This window comes from Periplaneta americana, chromosome 8 (genome assembly GCF_040183065.1).
Source record: "Periplaneta americana isolate PAMFEO1 chromosome 8, P.americana_PAMFEO1_priV1, whole genome shotgun sequence".
NCBI classification, from domain to species: Eukaryota; Metazoa; Arthropoda; class Insecta; order Blattodea; family Blattidae; genus Periplaneta; species Periplaneta americana.
Window position 1 is genome coordinate 9,221,894 of NC_091124.1, and position 27,722 is coordinate 9,249,615.

Here is a 27,722-nt window from a genome sequence, read left to right on the forward strand (position 1 = left end):
TTGCCCTGAATCGGCGAGAAATTGCGTTCATCGAGCTATGGAAAATGCTTTCCTTTAGCACGGAGTACGCTCGAAATAAGGCATAGCTGGTCGGCTAGCGATTTTTTTTGTCGCTCCCACAAATAACCTAACCTAATTATAACCTATGAAAGTGCTACTGTATGTCTCTCGAAATATTGGGTGTTCAGTTCAAAGTGTGTCATGGGTCGCTGTATGCCGTCATGTGGCTAGGCGATGAGCCTAGAGAATTCAGTGGCGTATACTGGTTTAAGGGTCTGGGCTACCACTGACCCTATTATTACACAAAATATATTTTTAAAACCCTATAATAAAATTCCTTACCTATTTATATGTGAATTCCAGACGTCTTGATTGGGACGAAAATACTTTGATGACTTCGTCATTGAAATTACAGTTGGGCCGCTTGCGAAGTTTCTGTAGAAATGACTTTTCAATTGACATCAGTGCCAAGCCGGATAAACGTTCTTGTGTATGAGTTGATCTACAGTAGGATTTTATTCTCTTCAACGCAGAAAATGTTCTTTCTACCGATGCTGACGTAGCTGGTATTGTCACAATTAATGTTGCCAATTTAAGGACTTAAGGAATAACTTGGTTCAGCTGGTTTTCATATATGGCAGATAATATTTCATGGATAGGTTTATTCGAAAAATCAAAGACTTCTGCTGAATATATTACACTTAATTCATTTTTCAAACGTACTTGATCAAAGTGACTGTTATAGGACTGAAATAATTTGTTTAGTGCCTCATTCAGGAAGTTTTCTCTATAAGCAGAAAATTTTTGAGAATCTAGAAGATGTGTGAACTGAAGCTTTCCATACTCAGAAAATCTGTCAGTAATTTCCATGTGCATACGATGTAGTATGCTGTAGTACAGCTGCCTGTATTTCAATTCATCATCTCCTTTTCTTTGCTTTAATGGTGGTTCCATTGTATTGTCTGAAGAATTTTCATTTTCTATATTACTCCATATGGACGGAAACCCACTACATCTGAACTCGGATATAGTATGTTTTAACTTTGATACCTCTTGCAAGCAGTATGCTATGTCTAGACTTTTTGTCTGAAGAATATTGTAGAGCACATCTGTATGTGCGAACACTCTAGCATAGACTTCAAGAAGAAATATATTCTGAAACTGTGTGAAAAATTACAAATATCCTTGAGCCTGCACAATTACATCATCATCCCAGTTTTCTTCAGAGTCATTACAAATGATATTTTCAAAGAAAGCAGTCAGTTGTTCTCTGTATTCCTTTACTGTATTTACAAGCCGAGATGTAAAATTCCATCTAGTTGGTGCTACTTTTGGGAGTTTCTTTTTCATAAATTCCTTGAGTTTTTCTGATCTTTTAGGAGGTGATGAGAAAAATGCAGCTAAACCCGACAGTGTTTTGAAAAAAATGCGGCATTCTGGAATGGATAAAGTAGTTTGTTGCAAAACTAAATTGAGAACATGGCTGTAACAATGGACAAATAGTGCTTGAGGATACTTTTCTTGAACTTTTGTTTTTAAGCCATTAATATTTCCCACTATAACTGAAGCACCATCGTATGTCTGTGCAATTAACTTATTGCCGACATTGTATTCTGCTATAATACCTTCCACATGCTGAAACAAAGCAGCAGCAGTTTTGCCCGAACTGACATTTGTGAATCCTATAAACCGTTCTTGAACATTGGCAGTATTGTCGACGTATCTTAAAACAGTGGACAATTGACTCTGATTAGAGCAGTCACTTGTTTCATCAACAACAATGGCCACAAAAGGTGCTTCTTCTATTTCAGATTTTATGTTCTTTATCATAACCCCACTTATAGCAAATATTAAGTCATTCTGAATTGCGGGAGAAGTACCACGGAATACTGTTGAACTCTCAAGATGATTGGCCAGTAAATGGTCAAATTCACTTAAGGAACTTAAATATTCAATATAATTTCCTCTATTGTCTGATTCCACACTCTCATTATGACCCCAAAAAGCCAATTCTTGTTTTCCTAGAAAGCAGACTGTGTTAATAAGACGCAGTAAAATCTCCCGATTTTTTTTCACAAGAGCATTGTGTTGGTTGATGTGTAGAACTTTTTGCTTATCTAGCTGTAAATCAATTCTTGTCTTCCCAAAGTTTGCAAAGTTCATGCTACTATAAATATGAGCTTTTGATTTGTCGTGTTTTAGGACTGCCGTTCGAAGGGAGTTCATATTAGAAAACCCCTTTTTTGACCACACATTAGTTTCGCGGCTAAATAACAAACATGGCCAGCAAAATAGTTTAGACAGTTTAGAACTACCACACAACCAATTCCACTTACCATATGATGTTGAAGTGAAATGGCGTGTGTACTCACGCTGTTTTTCTATTACGTCCATGGACAAATTTAACTCAGGAGTTGGTCTTTCCATTTTCACAATTTCAACTTTCTCGTTGTATGTACGATGGTTAAAAGGCACTTTTAATAAACCTTCTATTACACAGTCAGTTTCAACACAAACCTCTCCAGAAACTTGTTCTGCCATATTTTCCACAATATCACTTAATTGGGAAATTAAAAACTTAATAATTCACAATTAATATAACTCTTAGACACTCGAACAAATCACAAATTTAAAATACTGCACTGCAAGAACACAATCACATTAATGAGCTAGCGTACTAAGCATATTGTTGCTTTGCGCCGTCCAAGAAACCGATCACGAGAGCGGCAACTCACCCTCCTACAGTGCACGATGGAAACAGGAGGGAGTGGGGGACGGGCAGTTGTGCGACGTGAGCGGAATGGTCACAGGCTACCCTTCGCGGCAGCGGTTTCTCCAGTGATGCCGCCTTGACAACTTGTTTCTTTTCGAGAGCAGAGAGCGCATATAAATCTAACAATTACTTTAATTTTAATTACTGTGGTAAAACTAATACGGTAATACAAAATTATTACATTATGTTATATTATAAACTTTTTCTTTTGTAATTTCCTTGGGCTACCACCGGTAGCCCCGGTAGTCCGCAAAATACGCCCCTGAGAGAATTCAATCTTCCTACACTTCCGCAGAGGTGTATAACCTATGAGGTAGAGAAGTTGCCTAGCAAGTACGGCGTTCATTCTGAAGAGTACGTACCGATACGTACGGTAACGCCGATAGTGGCAGGAATGTGAACTGCTTCAAAACATGTACTGAAGTGAGTTTTTTCTTACTGTCGGGATATGGGGAGAGGGTTAAGACGATTACTTACGTACAGTATTTGTTGACATTAACTTCGACGGTCAACATGGACACGGAGCATTTGATTGTATTGTGGAATGTTGCCGTACGCAACCAATGATAACAAATAACCTGCGTACGACTTGCCCGCGCAAAACACAGTTCGAAAGAGGTTATGGTAGCACACAGACCGTACAGACAGCCATCTGTTGCTACGGCGTTCAAGTTATACCGTACACGTTCTCAAGTTCAGATTGAAGAACGCCTTAAATAATAGGCAACTTCTCTAACATATAAGCTGAAACTCGCTTCAAATCGGTGACCCAACAACAGTGACGTCATTACACACTTTGAAATGAACACTCAGTACATGCCGTCACTTTTCTGTTGCTATAATGGCTATGTTTGAATTACAATATTCTTACCCCCTTCCATTTCCGTAAAATATATATTGCAGTAACAATAACATTCTCGTAACTGATTTTTTGCAGTCAGCAATACAATTCGTAACTCCATAGCTAGACACAAGAGCCCTACACCAAACCCTAATTACGTCTTATGATTTTATAAGAGTCGAACTCAGGAAATAATTCCCTTACAAAGTTGAAGCAATGGCTTATTACTATGATTAAGAATCATTATGTATGTAAATTTTGACATGTTTTTAACTCCTTCATATGCATATTAATTAATTAATTGCAGTTCAAACTATGGCATGTTACTACATGGGCAAGGGTCTTTGCTCATATCAATTTTTGTATCTTTTGAATCACTCCTTCATAGCTAGACCCAAGAGACATCCTATTCAACAGATACAGTCCGAAATTTTAACGTGTAAGTTAATTCCAATTTGGAAACCAATATCAATATGCAAAACATTAGTCAATAATACGAATAATCACTTAGGCTCCTGATAGTGAGGAGGTACATTAAAACGATCTGCTGACAGAGCTGTGCAGAAGGAAAAGATGTTCCCAGCTTTGATGTGCTGTTTTCAGTTTTGAAAGATAGGTACCCTGGAGTGCACGTTTTTAAGAAATTTAACATATTACATTAAAAAGTACGGAAAAATCTGTCTTTTCAAAAGGGCAGTTGCCTCTGCTGTCTTCCCTCTGGAGTCTCCTAAAGAGCACTGTGAACTGAGAAAATTAGGGAAGTTCTGGTATAAGGAATATGTTCTCATATGGTTGGAAAGGTTAAAGGAAATGTCCAAATACATAAAAGCTAATTTTCAATTTGTCAGGGTGCAGATTCCTGACATAAAAGTTTTCTTTATTCCCAATCTTTGCAAGACTAAAAAAATGAACAAACATCAAATAGTAACAATATTTTATTTCTCGATAATTTACATTCCAGTTCAAGACTTACACAATATGTCTGCATTGTAGAACAATTATGGGCTATGTGAACAGTCATTGTCGTTCTAAATACAAGTTTATTTGAACCTGAATACATTGTACTGTACCTTGCACATGAATGTAAAGGATCCTTCACAAAGATTCACATGAAGTCATCTGAATCGTTGCCATCCCCAGATGTGTTAGTTGTCATGTTTTCAGTCTTCATTAGTGTGCTGTAGCTTCTGCAAAATATTTTACTGACTTTAGTTAATGCATTGCAATTTGACATGCAATGATGCAGCAACAACAGAGACAAGATAAAAGTGTCTACTCAAAGCTAATAGAGAAAAATCATACAAAATCAAATGTAAAGTTATTAACTGACTAATAACATTAATAAAATATACAAAATAATAATTCAGAAGTGTTTCTTCCTTCAAATATCGTTGTGAACTGTGTTCAACCAAAATCCTTATCAAATGTCTCCATGTCTTGATAAAGAAACAGAAACCCTTGGTATATACCACTGACTACACAGCAGCAAGAATGTCTTAAGAAGCTCTGTTTAGAAGGATAAAGGCTAGGGTTCCCATTCGTTTCGTTTTTCCTGGGAAAGTCCTGTTTTTGATAAAATTATCCAGGTGTCCCAAATTTATTCCAACTGTCCCGCTCTTTATGTATCCTTCCTGAAAAATAACTATGGATTACAGATTTTATTCCATTTTCAATAATAACCACGTACTATAACTCCTAGTGCCCAATCCGAAAACATTGTTGATCAATTTCTATTACAATATTATCAATATTTATGGTAATGCTCTTTTTTTCTGTGTCTCTGTTGGCAATATTTTAAAGATGCATTTTTAAGTATATATGTTTGTGATTTATAGTTTTATAAAGAAAAATTAATATTAATATTGCAGCAGCAAAGATGACAACAAACAGTATAAAGATTGATTGATTTATTGATATAGTTCACAAGTACAAAACTTAATAATATAACAAAATATCTATAAACAAATGTAGTTCTACATACTAAATATACAATTTCCTAGACTCATTATTTTAACGCAAATCTCAATAATTTATTGGTTCAAACTTGCACTTACGTCTGGTTTTAGTGCAAACAAACAGTATAAAGAACCTAAGCAAACTTTCACTGAATACAGCCATCACCCTGTTTCGCCTGAAAGTGGCACCAACCATAACCTATGGACTAGAGATTATCTGGGAAAGCCTGAAGAAGAAGAACTTGGAAGACATAGAAAAAGTGAAAGCTAGTTTCCTCAAACGAGCCTTAAGCCTGTCAAAGTATACACCATCGCGCCTCACATATGCATTAGCACAGGAACAATTCTTCATAGAAGAACTACGCGATGAGCTTCTGCTACCCTCTACCGAAGGCTACAGAGAACTACTACAAGAACTAAACAAGAAGAAACAAGAGATATGGCCGTACTTCTTCCCTACAGACGCGATGATCTACAGGGATTGGACACAAGCCAGATACGATTTACGACACGCGGTACATGGATTCCACCATCACATATGCCAAATAGAGAAGTACCACCACCCAGAAGACAGGTGCAAGTGCAAACTGTGTGGCTTGAACTGTGACAGATATCATCTATTTTGGTGCAAACAAAGAAACAGCTCACTAACAAACTTCTGCAAAATCTGAACAAAAGAAACATGCACATCGTGCGATATTCCTTCTATTATTAATAATGTGTGTATTTTTATAACAGTGCTGTTTTATTTAAAATGAAACATGTAGTAAATTGATTAAATGGCGAACTTACTCGTGTTAATTATGTAAGCATGTGTGGCTTACAGCTGTTTCGGTGCTACTTGACACCATCCTCAGAGCCTTCTGTGTCTGGGCTTCATCTCAACACTGCCTGTTCTGTGGGTGCGTTTGTGTGATGAAGAGTTGAGTCAAATAGTGATGTTGAGATGACGCCGAGACACAGAAGGCTCTGAAGATGGTGTCAAGTAGCACCGAAACAGCTGTAAGCTGCACATGCTTACATAATTAACACGAGTAAGTTCGCCATTTAATCAAGTATTTATATTCAAGTGTTAAAAGTAGTGTACGAAAGATTCAAAATGGAAACATGTGGTGTTTTATTTTCGTTCGGTCTTCTTAATTTTTTTAAATGTCTCTTTTCTTTTTTTACGAAATGTTCCAGATTTTTTAAAGTAAAAATTTCTAAATGTTAAAAAAAAAAAAAAACATTATGGGAACCCTAATAAAAGCATGAACGTTCTGCACCCTTTTCTGAGTTAATTATCAACAAAAAGGGCCTCTTACACAATCATGTCATTTATGTAAACTTGCTTACGTGCACATGTCAACACTAAAATTTGATTTATGCAAATCCAGATCATATCTGAAAACGAACAAAAAAAAAAAAAGTACTCCAAACAATTGACCCTAGTCAGATGCCTATTCGACACTGAATACCTTTGAGATTAATTTGACATTGCATATTTGTGAGACTAAAGCAAACTAAGAAAAGCCTGGCCAATATGTGTCTAAAAATAGAACTCAATTGAGTTGTGCTGTAAATGCAACACGAACGAAATTATAGAATTAATATATTTCTCACCAGAGGTCTCTGCAATAGCTCTTTTACTCAAACAGCATGTACAGTAGACTTTGGTTATTGTTGTGTTCAATTACCATCACTTTCATTATTGCTGTGTTCAACTATCATCATTTCTATTAACCATCATTCAATATTTATACCATTAAATATGATTTACTGTCAAATCGTTTGTGCAGGATCAAGAACTGATACATTTGTCCTAGATGACTAACACAATCTTGAACATCCCCTCAAGTACCTGATCAAAGGAGAGAGGTTATAATGTCTTCATAATTATTTCAAGAAGCACGAAGCAGTGTGCCGTTTATATTTCGGCACGTCAGTTTCTCCTTTCCATTTCTTTCCCTTTCTTCTATCCTTATGCCTTTCTCTGTTTGTTCTAGTTCTTCTTACTCTTCACAGATGGCCTGTAGTTTGTTCCTTTCTGATCTAAGTCTTATTTCTTTTATATAGATAGCTTACTCCACTCATCTTTCTGTTTTTCCGTATTCTCTGGTTCTGTTCCTATAACCTGTGATGAGTTGATACCGAGGGAGCAGTTAATATTTTATAATAGCGCTTGCTGATTGGTTAAGATCCAGGGAGCAGTTAATATTTTATAATAGCGCTTGCTGATTGGTTAAGATCCAGGGAGCAGTTAATATTTTATAATAGCGCTTGCTGATTGGTTAAGATCCAGGGAGCAGTTAATATTTTATAATAGCGCTTGCTGATTGGTTAAGATCCAGGGAGCAGTTAATATTTTATAATAGCGCTTGCTGATTGGTTAAGATCCAGGGAGCAGTTAATATTTTATAATAGCGCTTGCTGATTGGTTAAGATCCAGGGAGCAGTTAATATTTTATAATAGCGCTTGCTGATTGGTTAAGATCCAGGGAGCAGTTAATATTTTATAGTAGCGCTTGCTGATTGGTTAAGATCCAGGGAGCAGTTAATATTTTATAATAACGTTTGCTGATTGGTTAAGATCCAGGGAGCAGTTAATATTTTATAATAACGTTTGCTGATTGGTTAAGATCCAGGGAGCAGTTAATATTTTATAATAACGTTTGCTGATTGGTTAAGATCCAGGGAGCAGTTAATATTTTATAATAACGTTTGCTGATTGGTTAAGATCCAGGGAGCAGTTAATATTTTATAATAGCGCTTGCTGATTGGTTAAGATCCAGGGAGCAGTTAATATTTTATAATAGCGTTTGCTGATTGGTTAAGATCCAGGGAGCAGTTAATATTTTATAATAGCGCTTGCTGATTGGTTAAGATCCAGGGAGCAGTTAATATTTTATAATAGCGCTTGCTGATTGGTTAAGATCCAGGGAGCAGTTAATATTTTATAATAGCGCTTGCTGATTGGTTAAGATCCAGGGAGCAGTTAATATTTTATAATAGCGCTTGCTGATTGGTTAAGATCCAGGGAGCAGTTAATATTCTATAATAGCGCTTGCTGATTGGTTAAGATCCAGGGAGCAGTTAATATTTTATAATAGTGCTTGCTGATTGGTTAAGATCCAGGGAGCAGTTAATATTTTATAATAGCGCTTGCTGATTGGTTAAGATCCAGGGAGCAGTTAATATTTTATAATAGCGCTTGCTGATTGGTTAAGATCCAGGGAGCAGTTAATATTTTATAATAGCGCTTGCTGATTGGTTAAGACGGTGGCGCCAGTTTATATTTCGCCTGTGAAGCGAGTTGTTCGTGGCTAGTGGCGTCGGTACGCTAGAGGGATGGCTTGGAGGTAGTACGTGTGTTGTGATGGACACGAGCTCCTATGTAGGCCGGGGATCGAACCGGGTTCGATAAGTCTACTAGTAGCTGTGTAGTCCAACGTGTTGTGGGAACCTGCGATAGGACCGCGGAAGAGTAATTTTTTGAGAGTAGCGTCTATCTGGTGGTGGGCAGCGTACAGACCGGGAGTGTGTCGACAGTTTCAGTTACGTACACGTTGTTGAGGGAACCTACGATTGGATCGTGGAAGAAAGACTGATACTGTCTTCGCGCTACGAGTTGGCGCGGGGAGTAGATAGGCGGGACGGGGGAACTTCACGCTACACTCTGACATGAAAACTTCGTCCACTTACTTGGCTACAAGGGAACGGAGTCAGACATAAAAGATTCCGCATCTTCGGTGCTGTCGCTATGACTATCATTATCACATTTTTCAAAATTTCTGGAGTATTATCTGTCCACGATAATCGTCTGTTTATGTTCCAGCCGTGTATATTAATTCGAATCTCTCAACAAAGCCATTAGCCCCACCGCCCCCATCCTGATGGACAACAATGAGTGTTCTGGACACATTTACGGTAGTCAAAACTCCCGTAACATTTTTATCCTGCCAGCACTTGGGAAACGTTAAATTGGTAGACCTATCTATCCGCATTTCGTCCAGATACAAAATCGGTTTTTCCACTTTCCTAAGCTTTCTTATTTGCTGTAGATATCTTCACGTATTCTAACTTACAGTGTTTTCCTCAATTTTTTTTGCTGCACACTTCTTCCACCTGAAATCCTTTTTCTTCAGTATTCGTCTTAATGTTGTCTTTCATTTCAAATCAATTTTCTCTTGTAAAAGGGTAGACGTTTGTTGCAGCTTGGAACTAATTTTTTTACTTGTTATTTAACGACATTGTAATAACTACTAGCTTCTTCAGTGTCGATTGAATTGATGATGGCGAGATAGTATTTGGCGAAATGAAACCAAGGATTCGCCATAGATTACCTGACATTCGCCTACCGCTTGGGAAAACCTCGGAAAAAACCCAACCAGGTAGTCAGCGCAAACGGGAATCGAGCTCACTCCCGAGCACAACTGGAGATCAGCAGGCAAACGCGCTACCTCCTCAGCTATGACGGTGGCCCTCTTTCTTTTTGAAATAAAAATTCTCAATTATATCTTTTTTGTCAATCTCCCGTCGAAGTCACCTACATTTGCGTTTCGGTAGTCTGGACGTTTACATTTTTTTTCCTCCCTCAGGTGTCGACAACGCACTTTCTTCTGTGCAGTCTTTCATTTCATTCCTTATACGCTGTATTGTTCTTGTGGATAGATTAGAGTACTTTTCTACCTTTCCTGTAGGTTTCGTAAGAGGAATGCAAAGGCACTGTTGTTCTTTTTCTTCACCACAGAATTATTTTGCACTTCTAATAATATTCCTTTCTTCGCTATAGATTGTCAATCCTTGTTTCCTCTTTGTCGACATATTTACAATAAACAAATAACTGCTATAAACCTAAATAACAGTATACAATAACATAAATTCTATTAACTATATTATTATCAACACTATTAACACGAAAAGCAAAGGATAACTAAATCAATACAAGAATTGTGGTATACTGAAAACAATTGTCTTGTTGAAACTAATAAAACACTACAGTAAAAACCCCACTATTATTTTCACAAAGTCGCAAAGATTCATAGACACGTGCAGTAGATGTTTGTGAAACAGGAATATTGCAGTGAACAGCGCGGTGCGCATGCGCGACTGTTTCCCCTCCGCCCCGTCTAAGTACTTCAGCCGCCTTCTCCTGGCGTGACAACAGTAGAAGATGGTAACGTTTACTCCCGAGGTCGGGAAGTTATACTCAGTCATTTGATGTGCTACCTATATTGAACTGGATGCGATTTTCTGCTTAACTATCAGACAGTTAACTCTGTTTAAATATCGACCGGTATTTTATTTGCTGTTCTGGTCTCTCAAGCTGTGATGTAACTAATAGTCAACCACGGGCTACTAGAAGTTTTACTGCCTTATTCTGGAACGTTTTACTTAGAGATTTCATCAATAAACTTTGTACGAGTATGGAATTCAAAATGGAAGTTTTCATTGTTGTGTGACGTGTGAGGGGTGTCCATTTTCAGCGTAACGATTATATGTGTGTTAAGTATTGGTTATGAGTGAGGTGAGTCGACAAGATGGAAGCCAACAAAGAGGAATTACCATTCATGTAAGGTAACCAGTTGGGTTTAACATTACGCTGTGACATATATATAGTCTGTGTGACGCTATTATTTGGTTTATTTTAAATAAATGTCTGTCTTTAACGTAGGCAATGTGTGTTGTCACTTATTATTTCAGCGAACTGATTACCATCCTGATCATAATGTTTCATGGCAGGGTTATTTGGTATAATTAAGATATTTATCATTTATTCCACCGATCAAAAGTTATACCAGACCCAGTGGCGGTTCAGCAGTCACATCAGAACCCCAGGCACCAACTTCAAAAACAAAGACATCATCTACTTCCCAACTTCTATTTCTCAAGACTATGAGGAACTCTTTTCAACTAACTTTATCTCATGTTCTGTGTACGCAGCAATGCAAAACATGCATGTGTCTTATGAATTACTGTAAGTAGAATGGCTACATTTTTTCATTAAAATGGCAGTTTTAAATCATGCTTATTGCACATTCGTTTCACTGCTTGCATTCACATACATATACAGATTTTCAATGCAGGGCACAGAGTGTTTTGCAAAGTGGAGCGTGCAGCACCTCTTTCCCTCCTTGCTGTGAAGAAGGGATGCAAGTGATATGGAATTTACTGTGATGTTGCAATTCTTCTACAAAGTCGATTTCCCACTAAATAAAATTCTGCACTGTATAGATATTTCAATTATTAGGTTCGTTCCAACAAGCGGTTCATGGATCAATTCATGTACGGTTCCTGTACTATCTTATGCGCATGCGCTAGTTGGGTATCTGCTATGGGATTGAAACTGGACTGGACGCTGTTGGAACGCTTTCGCGGATCATTATGTATTAAATCCAGAGATGCTATAACTGTGATCATCTTTGCTAAGAATGAGATGCTTAATTATTATCATTTCGCAGCTAATTCTAATTGCAGAAAATAGAATTTCGATAATTTTCTATAAAAAGATGACAAAAAATATGGAAGGCAAGAATTCCACTAATTCAATATCTTGTACTGGGGATTCTCATTTAAAAATAGTTCTTTTTCTTAATTATTAATTTATGTACGTTATTATACTTTTAATTAAAGTTGCATGTTGAAATTGTAATTAACTATTTCAATACCTGAATAATTTTCATTCTCTTTCTTTTTGGCGAAAATTTAAATTAAATCACTAGTTTTATTATTCATCTGCACTGTCACTTTTCATCTTAACCTCACTGATGTGAACAGTCGATCGTGTCTTTCTTCAGTATCCAGGAGACATTGGTAAGCTTATTCGCATGTGCGTCTCGCGTACTCTTCCGTACATGCCTCAATCCACGGACTATTTCTGACTGTTCCAAACCCGTGTCAAAAGCTTGTTGGAACGCCCGACTGCAGTACATGTTTCCGGTTCAGGACTGGTTCGGATTGTGTTGGAACGCTTTTTCTGTACTGCACATGCTCACGACAGTTACGGACGGTTCCTGACTGTTGTTGGAACGAACCTATGTGATTAGACTGAACTATGGCAGTGCAAATGATATTCAGGGCCTGTTGATAACATACCTCAGTTCTGCTTCCTCTTTCTTTCTCCTCTCCTCTTCCTTTTCCCTTTCACGCTGTTCTCTCAACAGTCTTTTCTTGTCTTCTCTTTCTTCTCGATCTCTTTTCTCTTTTTCTGCACGGAAGTCAGGATGGGATTCTTTCTTTGTCCTGTTCAGACGATTCAGGATCTCATTGCTCTTCTTTGCAACTCTTATTTTTCTCACCTGCACGGTAAACAATTATTACATAATGTTAAAAGTATGCATTACTGAATATTTTTAGAAATATTTTCTTCTAAAGGACATACATACAGCATTTGGATAGCAACAAGTGGAAAGTTCGACACAATAATGATATTTACAAACTTTACAATCAACCGTCAATGTTAGATGTAATACGGACAAGAAGATTAAATTGGGCAGGAAATGTTATACATATGCATGACTCGAGCAGTGCAAAACGAATATATATATAACACCTTTAACAACATGAGGCCACTGCGAAGACCTTGAAGTAGATGGAAAGATGAAATTCAGAAGGAATGCATGGAAATGGGAATTACCAACTGGGAGGAACTAGCAAAAGACAGAACAGAGTGGAAGCGTTTTGTGAAATCAACATGGAGTCGACATGCTCCATAATGTCCTTTGATTAACTGAACAGTAATTATCTAATTATTAGTTTTATTTGTCATATAATTTTTATATGTTTGGAAATTATTCTTATTTTTAATAGAGAGAAATTTTGAAATTAGATAATATATCAGGCAAAGCAAGGAAAGATGTTAATATATGTATTCAAATATGCAAAATAAAAATATATATGCATTTAAAAGGAAAAACACTCGAAATCTGCATTTATGCAAAATAAAGTTGGCTTCATTTGAAAATAAAAATCATGATCGGCAAAGATCCACAGTTACTTCTTCAATTTGTCAAATCAATAAACATATGCAATTACATTAAGTTCGCGGTCTACTGATGACAATGGGGAAGGGGAACTGAAGAACTCCTCAGTATCTGGTTTGTTCACCACAAATAATTCCACCCTGACCCAGACAGGGATCAGAACCCAAGACTTCACAATGAAAGGCCACGGGTGTGTAGTTTAACAACTTTGCTGCTGAGAATCTCTTACCACTTCTTTCAACTAGAATGGCTATTTAGTTTTCATAAAATTGTGCTGTGTTTGGTACAATTTGAAAAGAAATCTGATTTGAAGAAAAGTCATTCTTTTAACACAGCTCATTCAAATAAAACAACTTTATTATTTACTCCATAAACTATATAATTGAAAACTATGAATAATTTCAAATTACTCTTTTTTTTACCCTTTCACCTACTGTCTTTCACTCACCTCCTTCTCTTTGTGGAACCCAACTTGGCCTACTTCCATTCCATCTGTCTTTTTGAGGTTTGCCCACATTGTATATACAACATCTACATCGTTCATCTTGTTGCCTTGAATGCTGTTTGCCTTCACAAGTTGAGCAGCATCTTCCAATACTGCTGTGGGGATGTCATCTATTGTTTGACTCTAAAAACAAATTTTATTTTAATAGAAAATATGTATAATAATAAAAGCTACAAATACAAAAAACATAATTTCATACTAGCCCTTTATTACAAACTGTAACAAACAATTGTACAATAAACAGTATTGCCATAATATCCTACAGAAATATTATGTACATCATATTCAAAACAATGTTTATTTGGTAGGGATGCACCAAATTGTGCAATAAATAGTTGGATAAAAGATTAGAAAATTGCCAAGAAGCTTATGAAATATTACTCCTTACATCTTCAAATTTTCCCACATCCTCATATTCACCAGACAAATAACATGACTTCACATATACACTGTGGAAATTAAAGTACACGACAGAGGAATTTAACATGGGATATTAATTTTTCTCCGACACTCTCTCCCCCTTTCATTATAGGGAAAAATGTTATAAATAATTTTGTAGCATTGTTCAGAATCAAATGCTCTCAAAGGGCGGAAAAAAACATTTAGGACATATATAATTCACTCCAAAAGTCATTGATCTAGTAAGAGGGGAGGCTATCTTTTCCACCAAAAGATGGGCCTGAATTTTGTATCACAAAAATGTCGAATATTCTTATGCCCACGTGCATCAACGTCGGTTAGTGTAAACATCGGTTAAAATTGTCACCTAACCCCTGATTAAGCATTTTTACGGTGGATCGACCTCGGTTACGACTTAAATAGGAGGTTAACCACAGTAATCTCTAACCGGCCAAATATGAGCGGTTAAAGGAGATAACCAGCGATTAGTAGAGCAAGTAAAGCAAAATGGCGGCCAGAACCACAGGTGATTATTTCGAAGACGATTATTATTGTGCAGTACTTGAATTACTTGGATAGAGCGTGAGCGTGAAGGTTCTTTAGTGGAAAGAGAGAATTCTTGCGAGGAATTAGGTGACAGAAAATTTCAGGAGGGATTTCGTTTATCAAATCTACAAATGGATTCCTTGAAATAACACAAGAACAATCATATTTCTCCTACGGATCGGCTGCTTATATTACGATTCTATGTAACTGTTATTTTCTGTATTTTAAGAGGGAATACTCGAATACCGGTATCTCTTTCTCTATGTCACTGGCTGAACAAAGAGAGGTTATGGATGGATCTTAGGATAATGCACAATTGCCTGGTGTAAATGGGGTCCAAGATCGTACACACATTCCTACCAATCTTCTTCATCCTTTTCCTTTATGGATAGTCCATCTTTTTTATATAATACATTTAAATCTAGTAATTAAGTCTATCGATACTTCAACCTAACATTGGGATAGAATCATTTTTGGATTCAATTTTCCATTTTGTACGATTTTAACCTAACAGTACTGAAGAAATGGAACTCACAAATATAACAGCGCCCACAGGCAAACAAATGCAACGCGAAAATGTAGGATACGTTCATTTCGACGTAGAACATAATGAGCGCAGTCGTTTTTAGACGTTGACTATTATCTTTGCAGCGGTATGGATGCTTTCCTTTAGTCATTTTGTAGAAACAATGTACCATCATAGACTTTACTCTGGTTAAATGAGGTGTCAGCTAGCCATGTTTTAGTAATCAGTGATTATGAATGGTGCACATAAATTACATTTTAATCACGGCTTCTGTTTAACCGTCGTTTCGTAATCTATGATTACTGCGTTTTTAATCAATGTTGATGCACTTCGCCATTAGACTCTTTTATACAAAGTCTACCTACAAATATGCTTGTATTATTATCACAATCTACATAAACTGTTTCCATTCCTTCCTCTGCTCACACATCCCACAATATTCTGATAGAATTGATAATTATTTCCTGCACATAGTGAATATATTGTGTTTATCCATGTTGTCTGAAGCATTAACATTGTGCAATGCTCACCACGTAACTGTTTTTATAATTGTGTACTCCAGTGGTATTCAATCTATGGTAATCCCTAGGGATACATCGGGTTGTCTCAAGGGGTATATATTCCACTGACTAGATATGTGAAATCCTGACATATTTATTTTATAGATAATTATTGCATTTGCATATTTTCTTTAACAATATCAACACTTGTTTTCCCTTGCTTTAATAACTTTTTTTTTTTTTTAGTAGGTTATTTTACGACGCTTTATCAACAGCTTAGGTTATTTAGCGTCTGAATGAGATGAAGGTGATAATGCCGGTGAAATGAGTCCGGGGTCCAACACCGTAAGTTACCCAGCATTTGCTCATATTGGGTTGAGTGAAAACCCCGGAAAAAACCTCAACCAGGTAACTTGTCCCGACCGGGAATCGAACCCGGGCCACCTGGTTTCGCGGCTAGACGTGCTAACCGTTACTCCACGGGTGTGGACGCTTTAATAACGTTTTACATACTAGGGCATTCAATAAGTAATGGCAACAAAACTGTAAATCAGTGCTCCTAGTGGTGACCATTGAAACCTTGTACTACGTAATAAAGCAGTGATTATTTCATAAATCTGTAATACTGAAAGTCTCGAAGTAGCCATATTTTGTAAATACAGTGGCTGTTTCTGATTTGTACTAAACAATACAGCCCTGAAGGTACGAACAAAAGTGCTTCATAAAAATTCAAGTTGCAAGAGAAAACATACAACTCAGTGTTTTAGGGCATTACAAGAAAGCTGTGGAAGAGAAGTCCTACCATACTGAACTATTGCAAGTTGGGAGGAAGTGAGGCATTCGCTTTCAATCAAGAGTTGACATCTGAAAAACTTTAGATTGATCAGTGAGAGAGATATCCAGAAATGCTGCTGCAGATGGAGTCTGCCATCTTCCAAGGATTTGGCAACGTAGGTCTATTGTTGACATGGTAGGAGACTATATTTGAAGTATGTAATGTCAAAAGTAACCTAAATAAATTTAGTGTGAAACAGTAACTATATTCTATTACTTTTCGAATGCCCTAGTAATTCGTTAAAATTCATTACTATTCTTATTACATCAATAGTTACTGTATATATTAATAATAATAATAATAATAATAATAATAATAATAATTATTATTATTATTATTATTATTTATTTTGCATACCACATTAGTCATAGTCTTTTGTTATTTCTTATAGAATTGCAATGTAGTTTGGAGGTACGAAGATAAGGAAAAAAAATTGTATTTTGGGGTATGCTAGCAAAAAAAAAGAATACCACTGGTGTACAGTAAGTGTTTACCTATCACGCATTTTATCTTTTTTCCAATTAAACATCTGGGAAGATGAGGATATGCATATAGTGACACAAACAATGGGTATGTGTTATTCAATAAATACCGGTAATATAATTTCGTAATATATAAAATACACTTGTTTCTGGTGCATCCCTGACAACATCTAGGTACCTCTGAAATTGTGTGTGGGATCTTACAGGGCGAAGTCTCAAATAGACATGCGCAGACGACACTTTGTCGACGTGGAACCAAACATCTTCCGGCCAACCCCACTTGATGAGTTCTTCATCTATAAAACAAAAGAACCAAGCAATTGTTTTATATAATATAGCTGAAACTCAATTTTGACTCAGACGTTATTTCAAACATTTAATGGGGATGTTGAATTTAGTAACAATAGGATATTCTGGTGGGGTTGGAGGGGAAGAAAGGTATCCATATTCTGAAGTTTATCTGTATGATTGTATTGAAACGTTTTTCAGGATTTTTCACTCTTATAATGTAAGATTGCAAAAAAAAAAAAAAAAAACCATTGGTAATTCTGCAGAAGAACTAAACCAAAGAAAGCACCATTTTGTCGTGAATACATCTTTAAAATCAGACGACACATGGAGTACCAGGACAAAAATGGCGATGTAATGTTTGCAGGGTGATCCATTCCGACACTATAACTTTGTGACTAATAACAGAATTGAAATAAATGTGGCGTCGATCGGGTATATGCCTATGATGCGAGCATGACCTTACTCAGCACCACCGTGGCGACTGGTGGCCATCTTGGGCATGGGCAAAAATTTCTAGGCAGTGTATCTCATGACTCCGATGTGCTACAGTACTGATTTTGGTGCCAAACGAAAGATCTCATCTAGATCTCAATTTACGCCAGACGTATTCACGTAAAAACCACGGCCGTGTCACAGACACTACCACACCCAGATTTTATTTTAATTGCGCACTACGAATAGTGAACTGTGGAGTACATAATGACATGTGTTGATTTACATGTAATTTAAGTATTTTACTTTGCTCGAAAGGTCTAGCCGTATACATTTCTGGACAGTGGGTGTTTGGAAACTGGACCATACCAGCAAGAAAGCATTTTTTGTATCAATGAAAGTGCAAATTTCTGCAAAGTGCGTGTTTTTGGCCTGGACCGCAAGAAGGCATTTTTTATGCCAGTGGAGATATGAAATTATTGCCGAAGGAGGTCGTACTGTAGACCTAATTAACAATCCCGTTTTACATTTAAATGGAGACGTCTGATGTGGATAATATGGTGGCGACACATCCATTCATTACTACTTACAACAGATGAATAGGCCTACTTCTAGGTTATCCTGTAGAAAGTATTGCGTGCCCGAAAGTAAAACCATGTACTTAGTACTCTATTCTCGTTTCACCCTCTATACTATTCATTGTACGCAACTGTTAAAGAAAAAATTGTGCCTCCTTTGGTCCAGTTTTTCTGTAGAATTACCCACTTTGAACTAGTTGTACTTGATTCTAATTGCACCAACACAAAGTTAACTTAAAGTGAAATTAATTTGTATTATTTGTTCTTTTATCTAGGCGGGTATTATTGAAGATGATTATGTGTATACCAGTACATTAATATCAATTGTGGGTATGTGCAATTTGAAACCGAAATTAATGAAAAGTCACTTTTTTGGTTGTTTATCGTCCCTCACACTTACTGGCATTATTTTCCTTGATACTGCAGATTTCCTCTATGTACAATTGCAGATCATTTGATACGTTGTTTGTTTCTCCATGTATTTTTACACATTGCTTTGCATGTTACCGCAAAGTATAATTGACAAACGAACACGTGACAACGTAAATTTAAGGTTATAAATTATGTTATTATACAAATTCCGACCAAGTAAAGTTGTTCATTGACTTATAAAACGTTCTTCAGTACAATTATGACGACACAAGGTACAAGAAGGAATAAATCTTGTGTTAAATATAAAACTTACTTTCATATTTGTCCACTCCCATGAAGAGCAGAACTCCCGGAGATACAACTGCAATTGAAATATATATATAATTAATGTAAAACTAATTCTTAAAAATGAACGATTAACTCACGTAGTCTTAAAACAATAACATACCATTACTTGTGAAATGGAATACCATATTCCTTTATTACTAGTGTAGCTCCGTTGTAAAATTGATAACGTTATTAACCACCAAAACGTATGGTTGGCACTATTGGCAAGTATGGTGGTAATTCATGGATTGTATCGCCGCCATATTTCCCGTCATTTCCAACATCTCCCTTTCGTAAGCTTAATAAATCCCAGTACCAATATTACTTTTTCTCCAAATTAGAAAAGGTGTAAGCGCAGAACGTCCTGATAAGCCCCGCAAAGTATGGAGAAGCCTCTTAGAAGAACTCCAAAATATTTTTTCTCCGCTTTTAGGGTAGATGAAGGGAATTTCTGATGCGCAATTTTTATAAATCTTTTCAAAGAATCAATACCGATATTTTTAGAGTTATCACTCATTTTGACTCAAATATACCAATTATTTGTTACAGTATTAAATAAAATTATTTCAGAATGTAATCATCCATTAAAATCTCTGAATACAAATTGTGAATTTGTTCTTTGTTAATTTTGAATTTTATTACCAGCCTGCTTAAAAATTCACTTGATTGAGAATTTTTGTTCTTTGTCAATTTTGAATTTTATTGCCAGCCTGCTCCAAAATTCACTATACTTCTAATAATGTAAATAACTTTATTCTTTTAGAGTTGCAGATTCGGATAAACAAAGAATTCCCACTTTCAAGCAGAATTCTTTCCAATGTATATGGATGTGTGCGTGCATAGTAATAGTTTTTTTAATCACCTCTCTCAATTATTTTAAAGAATTTTTGTCACTGATTAAATTTGCAACTTCTTTACTGTGTTAATATTTAGGATTTACTTGGCTGACTAGTTTCAAAGTTTTGTTCTTCATTGTCCAAAGCCTAGTGGAGATCCCGCGCTATCTTCTGATTAAGAGTGTTACAGAAAAATGAATTTTTTGTCAGTTGTTAAATATACGCTCCATTATTTTCTGACAAATTCTAAAGAAAATTCTCCATCTAGGTCAGACACAGAGATTATTTTAAAAACATTTGTTCACACGGCATTTTAGATTCTGCACATAAGATGAATTCCAATCAGTAGCGGTTCCTGCACTTCTTAAGAGGAGGAAAGAAGTTAACAGCGCAAAATGACACCTTCTTGAGAGAAACAAGCTACAAATTAGCCTATATGCATACATGTAAGACCAGGTAGTGTTAGGGTTGGTCTTCCCTTCTGTATAGCAATAATCTGTTTTTGTAAACTGAGTTTCCTAAATTGTCCAAAATATAATATGTTTTCACTTCCATTCATTGTTGAATAATTGCACAAATTAACAATTACAAGGAAATTCACAACCTCGAAGCATTTTTCATGCACACTACAGCATCACACATGTTGGAAGAGACTAGCTACTAACACATAACTGGAACCGTTTTACGGAAATGGGAATGAGAAATAATCTGTTAGGAAAGTGAGAACACTGCACCCATCCACGTGGTCTGTGTTGCCACATGTACATTTTACAAGATCAGTATCAAATGCTTTTGAAGAATATCAGTTCTTGTAAAGTCATACTACCATTATTGTTCAAAGCTGCCGATGGCCGATTAATTTTTTTATGTTAAAAATAATGTAGTTTGCTGTACCTTCAATTTCAAATATATTTGTACAAAACTGACAACTTGGCTGTTGTCCTGTCTAGTAGACAATGAATGGAAGTGAATTTCAGACAAAAAGATCTGCATTACTAACTTAGAACTACTTCCTCTTTGTTTTATATAAATCCAACTTCAACTTTCAGATATCCTCGAAAGTTTCAAACCATGAACATAGCTTATATAAAGTGCAATGAATATATTTTGATTTATAATTTAAAAATAAAGTTTATATGGTGTCTTCCATAGCTTTACGTTAAAACTGTTTTTATTGTACGATGAAAGAGTAATGGAACGGAGAAAAATTCTCTCCGGCGCCGGGATTTGAACCCGGGTTTTCAGCTCTACGTGCTGATGCTTTATCCACTAAGCCACACCGGATACAACTCCGGTGTGGCTTAGTGGATAAAGCATCAGCACGTAGAGCTGAAAACCCGGGTTCAAATCCCGGCGCCGGAGAGAATTTTTCTCCGTTCCATTACTCTTTCATCGTATGATGGAGCAGAATATCTGCATGGAAATATATGTACTTCGGTACATTAAAATAATATATATGTTTTTATTGTGTCTCCTCCTAGATGACGTGTTATAGTCTGGTTGAATGCAGCATCGTTAGATGGCAGCGATAGCGAGCTTGCTGCACGACCAGTCGGTTTCTATTTCCCGCCCATGCGCTGATATTTAGAGGAGGATCTCCTCCCTATCTGTTCATTTACTTGCTTTAAAACTCTGCTTCTTTCTCTGGCCGCTAGCACGCTGTTGTCTATGTGTGTTAACTGCAGTAAAGGAGGAATTGATTGACTTTCCTCCACACAAACAATCTCGCATCCTTCTCACAGTTTTCTAGGAGCACATGAGTGCGAGTGGTTTAAAACTCGATTAACCGAGGTTTTCTTATAGCTCTGAACTTAAAAATTATCGAATCTTCCTCGAATTTCAAGGCATATATTTCATTTGGTATTTACTTTCAAAAGAAGAAAAATGTGAGGAGGACGTTCCTCTCTTCCCTCCCCCGAGGAACCGCCACTGATTCCGATTACTTGCAAATATTGTACTTCCACATAATAGCATCTACCCGGTATCTATAACACTGTGTCAAATTTCTCTCACGAACCATTCTTTCTTAATTTTTCTGGCTTGCAGATATTCATGTCAATAGACAAAAGTATAGTGTATATACATGAAATAGATAATAATTATGACTTAATATGAAGTGTCTGGGACAAACACTGCTGATAAAAAAGTTTTGTAACTCAGCAACTAACAAGTTTATCCAAATGTCATCTGCTGCAGAAGAGGAGAACTCGCCAAGTTTTTATGGTGATCAATAAATCTCCACATGTGCCATTTTGACTAAACAAATGAATGGAAATGTCAGCAACAATTAATGGAGTAACAGGGTCACTAGCATAAAACGTAACAATTTAACATCTAGCAGTAATCGTGGGAATGTAATAAATAATGGTGTTGGTGTTTCCACCATAAAAACTTGGGAGAGTTCCTCTGTCCCTGCAGCAAACAGCACTTTAGATAAATTTAGTTATAAAACTTTGTTATAGGTGGTGTTTGTCCCAGACACCATAGACAAAAGGAAAGGAAATGGAATCTACTAGTAATGTTTCGAATTTTGTGTTCATTTCAAAGTAAGAAAATACAGGTTAATAACAAATAATTTATTTTTAACAACTTTTACTTCTTAAATAACATGTAATGGCAAAGAAAAATCATTTAGACCTTAGATTGCCTTGGGCCTGAAAAATCTTTTAAAAAAATATATTATACCTGTAATAAAGGAACATACATATTTATTCATGCACCCACCATAGCTCAAGCATCTGATGGTTTCTTACACAAACTGGACCAAACAAATTGTATTTGGCGAAATGTTTGGTGTTGGAACTTTTCATCACTGCACTGCTATTAATTCTGATTATGATATTCTAGTTGTGGGAGACATATATTATAGAAAGAACTATCTATAAATTCATTAATATTCTGCCATTTTACCCAGCCTTTCTGCTGCAAATCAACACATGTTCTAGCTCTTCCACAATAATGAGGATCCTAGAACAAACAAACAAACAAAATTTCTATTACACAGCAATGGCAACTTTCATTGCTAAATCTGAAAAAATATGCCAAATTCTTACCACAATCAGAAGGTAGGTATTGTTGTCATTAGAATGCACACCAACAACACCTTTTGAGGAACAATCTTGGTCACCACCCATCATGAGAGGGCTGCCAAACTTGTTGAAATGCTCCACTAAAGATGATACATGTAGATGTAACTCTGATCCTTTCATTACGTGGATTATTTTTGATGGGACATTGTATAGATGATCGACGACCAAACAAACCTATAAGAAAATTCATATCTTCATAAATTATTAATACACTTTAATTATTATTAAATAACATTGCCAGAAAATTTGAGAGATGAATATGAGAATCAGATTTGGGTATAAAGAAAGAAGAAAAGAAAGAAAGGGAGAAAGAGATGGAACTGGATCAATGAGCTGAAGAATACATGGACAGACAAACAACAGACAGATAAAGTAATGGAATATATAGATATAGACAAGACTGGTGAGATTTTCAATATGAAAGAAGATGAAAACTTACACCGACACAAAAACAAGATACACTCAAAACTATACATGTTAGAAATTGAAAATAACAAATTTATAAACTTACTTACTGGCTTTTAAGGAACCCAGAGGTTCATTGCCGCCCTCACATAAGCCCGCCATTGATCCCTATCCTGAGCAAGATTAATCCAGTCTCTACCTTCATATCCCACCTCCCTCAAATCCATTTTAATATTATCTCCCCATCTACGTCTCGGCCTCCCCAAAGGTCTTTTTCCCGCCGGCCTCCCAACTAACACTCTATATGCATTTCTGGATTCGCCCATACGTGCTACATGCCCTGCCCATCTCAAGCGTCTGGATTTAATGTTCCTAATTATGTCAGGTGAAGAATACAATGCGTGCAGCTCTGCATTGTGTAACTTTCTCCATTCTCCTATAACTTCATCCCTCTTAAATATATTATACTAATCAAGCTTTTTATAGGTTTTATTTCAGAAGAACTAGTAGGTAGTGGTAATAGAAAAATGTTGATAGAATTAGGCCTATGTAGTAAAATAATAATTGAAATTTGATTACTAGAGAATGTGCTTACCAGTACCAAGAAAACATGAAGATAAGTACAAACCTCAAAGCTGCCAATCCAGTCACGAGATCCTAGGAAACTTGAAGGTTTGTCCTCTAAGTCAATCAGCACTTGCTGAATGGTGGGGATACTTGGCACAGGTGCAAGATGCTGAAGGTCAGCTTTTATCCAGGAACAGATGGTTTGCAGGGTGCGATATCCACAACCCCAGCCCTGACAGAATTGAAGACATTAGGCTACAGTTGCTGCCTTCCTCAGCCTATGAATATTAAATATGACAAAGATGCATTTCAATATTAAAAAAACAGTAATTATTTATTGAGAACTCCTTGAGTTGACTTGGGAAATACGTAGAAACTACAAAAATTGAGCGGAAAGCAATAATTTTCCTTTTATCTAGTTAGTAATTACGACTTTAAGATATCTATTCTTAGGTAAACTACAATGTATGATATAATTGACAGGGGAACTGAGGTTGATGTGTTTGTTTTCATGCTCCTTGTATAGAGATGTTGTGATTCATTAATGAGTTGGTCTGTAATTTTGAAATATTTCGAGTTAACTGTTAAGTAGGCTAGGCTAAGTGATGTGAATTTTTTAAAATTTTATTGGGTTATTTTACGACGCTGTATCAACATCTAGGTTATTTAGCGTCTGAATGATATGAAGGTGATAATGCCGGTGAAATGAGTCTGGGGTCCAGCACCGAAAGTTACCCAGCATTTGCTCATATTGGGTTGAGGGAAAACCCCGGATACGAGCATTTGCTCGTATTAAGTGATGTGAAGCAGAGTAATGTTATAAGGTTAGAGTGGGTTAGATGAGGGGATAGCAAAGTGACTGGAGACCGAGGACTGTGACAAGGTTAGAGTGGGTTAGATGGCAGGATAGCTAAGTGACAAAAGACCAAGAACAGTTATTAAGTTAGAGTACATTAGATGAAGAGATAGTTAAGTGACAAGATATCAAGAACTCTGACTAGGTTAAAGTTATTTATTAATGCTTTCCGCTGAATTTTAGTAATTCGTACGTATTCCCCAAGTTAAATAAAGGAGATCTGGATAAATATTTGTCGAGAAAATGCGCCATCAGATAAAGTAAATAATTACCTAAAGAACGACTAACCTAGGTCTACTTGAATTATGGTAGTCTTAATTTGAAAAGAGAAAATATCCTTTCACCAAAAACGCACACATACATAGAAACAATAAAGATCTCAGAAGGCTATCTTTCCTTATTTAGCAGTAGGCTTACTGGCAGTAGTATTATATTTTATTTAACAATACTTTCAACTGCAGAAATTATTCAATGTCAATATTCAACGTGGGCAAATAATGGCCAACAAATTTTGTATGGCGTTCTCTATTAGGGGCAGGGTTCCCTTATGTTCCATTTATATATGCGATTCAGGACCAACAGCTTTACTTCACCCTTACCCAGGTTTGGACCTGAGGAACCTTGGATCTTTTTTAGAAAGAAGCTATGTGAAGTAGAAAATAATATTATTAAACCAACCCTCTGAACTTACCTTATCAATGAAACCATCACATCCATAATGATAATACTGATAAGATCCTTTGATTAGACTTGTAGTGCCAATATCTGTAGGTGGTTTAATATTTTCATGAACATTTCGTAGTAAATTTTCTCTGTAATCCATGATACTTGAAGCATATCACGTAGATGGAAACTCCTGCGAATAAACACATTTTTAGCTGACATAAAAAATTGCTATGATAGTGACTCAAAGTCAATTTGACATTAATATTGATTTAAGCCTACTTCCTCCAATTATTTTACATGATCAAGGCAGAGCTGTCCATAGGAGGTAGGGAGAGGGGACCTGAGCGCCATACCCAATTTTTAGGGAGGATACAAAATATTTACAAACCTCCAGGCAAGAAGAATTCTGTTAAATCACATATTATTGAAATAGTAATTGGATAATTACGGTAGACTGTGACCAAAGTAACCTACTTCTCGAAAACTTCTAAGCAAATATGATGTTTCTGTCAGGATACTACTGCACAACAATTTAATTAGGCTAATTGCAATTAAGTCTCCCCATCATCAGGCACAAATTTTTCACTGTTTATATTTTAAAATATATGTTATATGAAGTATTATATCTTACCTCGGGGTTAATTCTTTCGTAGTGCATTAAAATAACAATTCTGTGTTGCGGCAATTTTTCACACATCACAATGTACGAAAAGCGACACCTTAACTTTTTTTGGAGTTTTTAATTCCTGAATTTTTTCCTAACCCCCTGATCAGGGTCCTAACATACGCAAATACAAAATTTGAGTCTTATATACTGATAAATGATAAGCTTGTAAGGAATTACTTGAAGCAACTGAAAAAGTGATTCAAATAAATGCGACACGCAAACGAAACATCAACATGAGACCAGATAGATGAGACCATTTCGATTAGTAGCTCAGCTGGCTCAGCCACATGGCCAACCTCTGAGTGAAAAAATAACCAGTTTCTCTTCACTCATTGTTACTAGAAGCCGATCAGGGCTATACAGAAGGAAGATAGGAGAAGAAAATAATTAATATTTGATGTTTGCGTCGTTATTATCACTAAGACGCAAATTTTCATGTTGAAACTAAAAAAAAAAAAAAGACTGGTACTGGAAACTTAAAACATAAAATTAATGCAGTTCCTTCCGATATCATGCAAAACAGTTACGGTACACTATGATATAAAATTATTTGGGGCTCCATTGGACCAACTCTAAATTGTTATTATCAGGCCCATTATTCCTCTTGCAACAGAATAATGCACAATATTGGGAACAGTATCGTCAAGCTTTTTTTTCCCTCTTATACGGAGGAGGGACCCAAAGGCTTACATTGCAGCCTGAGGCTTATTTCTATTCTGTGAACGACTGGGTAGCCAAACAATTGCGCTCTTGTACAAGTACAGCACGCCGCACCGTGAACTAAACACGGATTATGGTATGGATGATGATGATGATGATGATGATGATGATGATGATATATGAATTAATGATGGTGAAATGAGTCCGAGGTCCAACGCTGAAAGTTATCCAGCATGTTTCAATTGCTTGAGAGAAAACTTGGAAAAACCCCAACCAGATAACTTGTTCCAATCAGGATTTTAACCCGGGCCAGCTCATTTCACAATCAGACGCGCTGACCGTTAAACTTACACATCAAAAAATGAAGTCAACCTTGACAGAAATGTACTGTATCCAAGGGAGTGTCTAGGGTGTTTGGATATGCACCATGACCATCGAAACTGTCATGAAATTAAAAAGAAATATCCTTCTCTCCTTTGCAATAACATTTGTAGCCTAATCAGTATTTAAGTACTGCTAAGAAACTTATACCAGTAGGCCTACCAGCAGGCCTGTACTTACACTTAGGCACGTGGACCTAGGCTCAGAGCGGCAAATTCGTAGCGTTGAAACATTTTGAGGAAAGAAAAAAAATCGATATTTTTCTCTTTCGC

At 36.3% G+C, this 27,722-nt stretch overlaps 2 protein-coding genes across 2 annotated transcripts; both read right to left on the reverse strand.

Annotated features, from left to right (window-relative positions):
• Window positions 1–4,536: 4,536 nt before the first annotated feature.
• On the reverse strand, window positions 4,537–19,577 carry LOC138704471 (coiled-coil domain-containing protein 25). Its single transcript, XM_069832377.1, has 6 exons — window positions 19,445–19,577; window positions 19,310–19,357; window positions 17,528–17,619; window positions 13,979–14,158; window positions 12,644–12,846; window positions 4,537–4,801 (listed from the first exon to the last, which is right to left on the reverse strand). The coding sequence occupies exons 1-6, from the start codon at window positions 19,467–19,469 to the stop codon at window positions 4,720–4,722; spliced, it is 630 nt and encodes a 209-aa protein (XP_069688478.1). The 5' UTR covers window positions 19,470–19,577; the 3' UTR covers window positions 4,537–4,719.
• A 3,143-nt stretch (window positions 19,578–22,720) lies between these two features.
• On the reverse strand, window positions 22,721–26,690 carry Ufsp1 (UFM1 specific peptidase 1). Its single transcript, XM_069832378.1, has 5 exons — window positions 26,374–26,690; window positions 25,768–25,932; window positions 24,282–24,452; window positions 23,213–23,422; window positions 22,721–23,126 (listed from the first exon to the last, which is right to left on the reverse strand). Exons 2-5 carry the CDS (start codon window positions 25,897–25,899, stop codon window positions 22,983–22,985), a joined length of 657 nt encoding a protein of 218 aa, XP_069688479.1. The 5' UTR covers window positions 25,900–25,932; window positions 26,374–26,690; the 3' UTR covers window positions 22,721–22,982.
• Window positions 26,691–27,722: the final 1,032 nt, after the last annotated feature.

Bases quoted from the DNA above. Each gene is read 5' to 3' on its own strand.
- LOC138704471 (XM_069832377.1), bottom strand. From the start codon at position 19,469: ATGGTATTCCATTTCACAAGTAATG. The intron at 17,620-19,309 runs GTAAGTTTTATA...TTTGTTTTATAG, and splicing joins GGGAGTGGACAAATATGAAA to ATGAAGAACTCATCAAGTGG. The intron at 4,802-12,643 runs GTATGTTATCAA...AATATTTTGCAG, and splicing joins AAAGAGGAAGCAGAACTGAG to AAGCTACAGCACACTAATGA.
- Ufsp1 (XM_069832378.1), bottom strand. From the start codon at position 25,899: ATGGATTACAGAGAAAATTTACTACGAAATGTTCATGAAAATATTAAA. The intron at 24,453-25,767 runs GTAAGTTCAGAG...CAATTCTGTCAG, and splicing joins GTGATGGTTTCATTGATAAG to GGCTGGGGTTGTGGATATCG. The intron at 23,127-23,212 runs GTAAGAATTTGG...TGTTTGTTCTAG, and splicing joins ATACCTACCTTCTGATTGTG to GATCCTCATTATTGTGGAAG.